Consider the following 6246-nt stretch of genomic DNA (forward strand, 5'->3'; position numbering starts at 1 on the left):
ATTTACACCTTTAACAAGACCAGGTTATTCCACCAACACACCTGTACCCCCAGATTACAGAACCACCCCCTGCCTAATGACCACCAATGCAGAGGGGAACAGAAGTTAAGTTTATGTTAGCCAGGTGGTGGTGGAGCACGCCTTTAATCCCATCACTTGTGAGGAGGAGGCAAGCAGATTTCTGAGTTCGAGGCCAGCCTGGTCTACAAAGTGAGTTCCAGGACATCCAGGAATACACCCAGAAACCCTGTCTTGGAGGAACAGGGAGAGGGAATAGGGCTTATAAGACTTGCGGGGAGTGGGAACCCAGAAAACGGGAAATAATTTGAAATGTAAATAAAGAATACATCAAATAAAAAAAGAAAGAAAGAAATAACTCCCCAAAAGATCAACTCTGAAGCTAAAGAGGTGCCCTGAAAATGATATTCAAGAGACAGAGGCAGAAGAACCTAAACTGAAGTGGTACCCTAGGATACACAGTAGGGCTGTTCTGGAAAAATAAGTTTATTTGAAATGATGTCATTCTTCATAAATAAATTAATATCTAAAACAATCACACAAGCATTAAATGAAAGAAAAAAAACAATGACAGAGGTTGAGAAATTATTTAAAAAAAACATTGAGCTATCTGTACCATGGAGCTGGGGCTGCTCCACAGCCCTCTGTGCACAGGTCCCACCAGAAGAGAGCTGGGCTCCCGGGAGTTCTGGCACAGGCTTATAGGACCACAGGAGGTACAAGCTCCAGGCAGAAACACAGAAACAACAGAAATATGTAACACCAAAAGTAACAAGACGGCAAAAGGCAAGCACAAGAAACCTACCAACAAAAACCAAGGCTACTTGGCATCATCAAAAGCCAGTTCTCCAAGCACAGCAAGTTCTGGATAACCGAATATATCACAGAGCAAGATTTGAATTTAAAATCACATTGCATGGTGCTGATAGAGGACTTCAAGACCAACTCACTGATAAGTGGATATTAGCCTAGAAGTTCAGAATACCCAAGATACAATTCACAGACCACATGAAGCTCAAGAAGAAAGAAGACGAAAGTGTGGATACTTTGATGCTTCTTACAAGGGGTACAAAATACCCATGGGAAGAAATACAAAGTGTGGAGCAGAGAGTAAAAGAATGGATATCCATAGACTGCCCCACCTGTGGATCCATCCCATATGCAGTTAACAAACCCAGGCACTATTGTGGATGCCAATAAGTGCTTGCTGACAGAAGCCAGATATAACTCTCTCTTGAGAGGCTTTGCCAGTGCCTGACAAATACAGAGGGGGATGCACACAGCCAACCATTGAACTGAGCAAAGGGTTTCAATGGAGGAACTAGAGAAAGGACCCAAGGAGCTGAAGGTGTTTGCAACCCCATAGGATGAGCAACAATATGAACCAAACAGCAAGCCCAGAGTTCTCAGGGACTTAAGCACAAATGAGAGAGTACACATGGAAGAAACAATGACTCCAGCCACATGGGTAACAGAGGACAGCCTGAACAGACATCAATGAGAGGAGAGACCCTTGGACCCTTGAAGGCTCATTGCCTCAGGGTACCCCTACCAGGTCAGGGAAGCTGGAGTGGGTGGGTTAGTGAGCAGAGGGAGGGGATGGGATAGAGCTTTGCAGAGGGGAAATGAGCAAAGGGGACCTTTCAAATGAAAATCAAGAAAATATTTAATTAAAATTGAAAAATAAATAAATAATGGCAAAAAAGCCAGAACACAAAACCTGGGCTTACTCACTCTGTTGCAATCCACACTGGAAGCCAATGTTTTGAGAAGGTTCACCTGACAATCTACTCCATCTACCAGCTTCTGGAAATAATGGAGGAGCCACTCCTATAATGTTTCAGAAAGCAGAATCCTTGAACCAGAACACTGACTACTTGCAGTAAATACTTACATGTAATGCAGTTTGGGCAGAACACACACACACACACACACATGCTACTAATTCACTACTTTCCATGCAGACAGGAGGCTAGCATGGCTGTCCTCTCAGAGGCTCTACCTACCAACAGCTAACTGAAATGCAGTTACAGCTAAGCATTGGATTGTAGTAGGGGAACCGTATGGACAAGTAAGGCGAAGGATTAAAGGAACTAAAGGAGATGGCAACTCTAAAAAGATGACCAGTATCACATAATCTGGACCTTGGGAGGCCACCAGAGACTAAGCCACCAACCAGAGAGCATACATGAACTTGTCTGATGCCCCAAGCACAAATGAAGGACAGGCATACCTTGTCTGGCCTCAGTGGAAGAGGATGTGCCTAATCCTATATAGACTTATTGTCCCAGGGAGGGGGAATGCATGGGGAGCACCGTCTCAGAGGCAAAGGAGATGGGGGACGGCTGAAAAACTGTAAGGGGAGCACTGCAGTGAGGCAGAATTTCAGATGAAAATTAATAAAATAAAAATTGAAAAAAGCAGAATCCAGCCAGGCAGTGGTGCCACACACCTTTAATCCCAGCACGTGGGAGGCAGAGACAGGCAGATTTCTGAGTTTGAGGCCAGCCTGGTCTACAAAGTGAGTTCCAGGACAGCCAGGGCTACACAGAGAAACCCTGTCTCAAAAAACCAGAAAGACACACACACACACACACACACACACAAACACAGAGAAAGAGAGAGAGAGAGAGAGAGAGAGAGAGAGAGAGAGAGAGAGAGAGAGAGAGAGAGAGAGAGAGAGAGAGAGAGAGAGAGAGAGAGAGAGAAGCATTTATGACATTCCAGAACCATTGGTCTAATTGGTTCTGAAGAAGGATTTCCTTGGAGGGAAGTACAAGACTACCACCAAACAAATTGGGAGGAGTGATCACAAGGTCTGTGCTTCTGATTGGAATAACACACAGGAAAGAAGAAAGCCATCTTCAGAGTTTTGGGGCTCTGATTCCTCACCACCATACAGGAGCTATTCCACATGCCCTCCATTTGGTGAATACTCAGACTCCTGACCAGTTAAGGAAAACATCCCTTCCCTGATCAGGTTTATGGCAGAAATCAGTGTAAAACCAGCACAGGAGTAAATAATAGCTTTGCAGAGATTGACATGATACCTTCATTTATGGAAGTCTCAAGTCTCAGTAAGCAAAGTACCCTGGTGATGGCTATTCTTGTCTAGACTACCTGTGGACTCATGTAACATATAAAATGGAGGGCTCGTCTTTTAAAAGCTTGTTTTGATTAAATTGAAATAGATAAATCCAATTCAAACACAGATTCTTAGGGTAGAAAATCACACACGTTTAATCTGAGTCTTCAGGCAGGAAAACAAACACCTTTAATCCAGAAGTTGAGACTTGAAGACACACCCTTATTAGGGCCACGCCTTCTATTGGAGGCCTATATAAGCATATGAAGAAGGAGACTTCCTGTCTTTGCCTGCCTGCTCTCATCTTACTAGCAAGCCCATTTCCTCACTGGCATTAGACCCTACTTCAGAACACCAGAATATACTGAAGAAAACCTGAGACTTCAAACCTCATGGACTAAGTAAGTACTGACTGTAGTCATTGTTATATTAGTTGAATTTTTTTATTCTCATATATCCTATTTCTATTTATATAAAGGAATTAATTCTGTATGTTCAATAAACACACGCACATATACACTCAGAGAGAGAGAGAAAGAGAGAGAGAAGACAGAGAGGGGGCAAGAGAGACACAGAGAACCAGACACAGTTACACAGAGACAGAGAGAGAAAAACAGCAGAGAGAAAGAATTTAGGAGAAATCTAAAATAAAATCTAAAGAGTATATATAATTGTATGCATCAGGATGAAGAGACAATAAATGCTAGTTCTTCTTTTCAGATCAACATTAACCTCCAAACTACCTCCAACAGAAATGTCAGGGGACATGGAAGCCAAGAGCTGGGGCTCCACACAGATCAGTGTAAAAAACATCTGCTATGAGTGGACCATTAGCAACTTCTCATTTTGCATGGATGGAATTCAGAAAGAGATTAGAAGCCCAGAGTTCTCATTAGAGGCCAATGAGGAAGCGACATGGTGTTTGACAGTATACCCAAATGGAGTTGATAAAGAAAGCAAAGATTACCTGTCAGTTGGCCTGGGATTGCTCAGCTGCCCCGTGTGCCCAGTTTGGGCAAAGATTGAGTTCTGGATCATAAATTCCCAAGGAGAGAAATGTCAAAGTAGGAAGAACCCCAGTGTTGTAAGCTTTTGGCAATACCAACACAAGGGATTCAAAGACTTCATCCTTCGAGATTTCCTCCTCTCCCATCAGCATTTACTTCTCCCTGAAGACCAGCTCACCATCTGCTGCAAGGTGAGCATAGCGGGAGCCATCTTTAGCGTGCCTGGACAGAACATGACACCTGCAATCAAGGATCCAAGGCATGTGTTGGCAGATGACCTAGGGAAGCTTTGGGAGAATTCCATCTTCACAGACTGCTCCCTATTGGTAGGTGGCCATGAATTAAGGGCTCACAAGGCCATCCTAGCAGCTCGCTCTCCAGTTTTCAGAGCCATGTTTGAACATGAAATGCAGGAGAGACTAAAAAACCTCATTGAGATTCATGACTTGGATCCCCAAGTCTTCCAGGAGATGATGGGCTTCATCTACACAGGGAAGGCACCAAACCTCAAAAGCTACTCCATGGCCGCTGGTGTGCTGGCAGCTGCTGACAGGTATGGCCTGGAGGGCTTGAAGGCCATGTGTGAGGATGCCCTCTGCAGGATCCTCTCTGTGGAGAATGCTGCAAACATTCTCATCCTGGCTGACCTCCACAGCACACAGTGGCTGAAGACTCAGGCCCTGGATTTCATTACAGATTTTACCTATGAGGTCTCTAAGACCTCAGGGTGGAAGTCATTGGTGGAGTCACATCCCCCCTTGGTGGCTGAAGCCTTCTGCTCCCTGGCTTCTGCACAGTGTCCTACTTTGGAGCCATGATTTAAATGCCTAAAATGATCTCAGAAGATGGACAGCTGTGACCTGCACCTCTTTTGCAACAGCAACAACCAGTTTTTTTACCAATGACTTCTGCTTAGACAATGGTATTGAGGGAGCATTTGCACTTTATCAGGGGAATGGCAGCATGGTAGCTGAGGATTTAAAACACCTACAATATATTATACATACTGAAATGGTAGGTGAGCAATAGGCAGCACTGCAGTCTGGGACACTCTACATGACATCTATGATGTTAATGTTCCTGTTTGAATTTGTCTGAATTTTTGGAAACTGTGATTCAATTTAGAGCTGGCCCTAGGCAGAGAACAACTGTGTTTCTTTGGAGAAACACTTCTGCCTTGGACTGAACAGAAGAGATGACTGTGGCCATTGGCAAGGAGAAATCAACCATGATTGCTTCCTCATCAGAGAAGGAAAGACAATGAAGAGTTTCTTTTTAAACATTCAAGGTTCAGGGAACTCAGCTGCAAAAGCAATTACTGCTCTCTCAGAGAACTCTAGCTAAGTTCACAGCACACATAGGAGAGTTTTCCACCACCTGAAACTGGTGAATCAGAGGATCTGAGGCCCTCCTCTTGTCTCCATGGCCACAAAGAACTCTGTAGACAAAACCTTAACCAAATAAAATACAAGATGAATAAAACTTTTGAAATCAGTCTGTGGTTTCCAGAGATGTTTATTTCAGAGAAGTCCAAGCAGCCTAGCTCAGCTGTGGATGTTTGAACAGAGCCCTCACACTCCTACCAATATTAGAAACCCTTGGTCTTTTTCCTTTGAATTTAATGTTGGAAAAGGAGAACTCCACACTCATGCTCTTTTTTTTTCATGTACGTCTTCAATTTTACCAGAAAATATAACTCCACTTTCAATCAACATAGAAATATTTTAATTCGATATATTTTTTATTTACATTTCAAATGATTTCCTCTTTTCTAGCCCTCTACTCCCCGAAAGTCCCATAAGTCCCCTTCTCTCCCCCTGTCCTCCCACCCACCCCTTCCCACTTCCCCGGTCTGGTTTTGCCAAATACTGCTTCACTGAATCTTTCCAGAACAAGGGGCCACTCCTCCTTTCTTCTTATACCTCATTTGATGTGTGGATGATGTTTTGGGTATTCCAATTTTCTAGGTTAATATCCACTTATTAGTGAGTGCATACCATGATTCACCTTTTGAGTCTGGGTTACCTCACTTAGTATGATGTTCTCTAGCTCCATCCAGGAATGGGCATGCTATTGAGATGTGAGCAGGAAGCTAAAGAAAAAAGCTTCCTTCTTCTTAATGCTTATTGTGGGGCT

At 43.6% G+C, this 6246-nt stretch overlaps 1 protein-coding gene across 1 annotated transcript; it reads left to right on the forward strand.

The window, feature by feature from the left end:
• The first annotated feature begins 3857 nt into the window (after positions 1–3857).
• LOC127682205 (TD and POZ domain-containing protein 2-like) lies at positions 3858–4928 on the forward strand. Its single transcript, XM_052178593.1, has one exon. The coding sequence runs from the start codon at positions 3858–3860 to the stop codon at positions 4926–4928; it is 1071 nt and encodes a 356-aa protein (XP_052034553.1).
• The last annotated feature ends 1318 nt before the right edge of the window (positions 4929–6246 follow it).

The sequence above is a fragment of the Apodemus sylvaticus genome, chromosome 4, assembly GCF_947179515.1.
Source record: "Apodemus sylvaticus chromosome 4, mApoSyl1.1, whole genome shotgun sequence".
NCBI lineage: Eukaryota > Metazoa > Chordata > Mammalia > Rodentia > Muridae > Apodemus > Apodemus sylvaticus.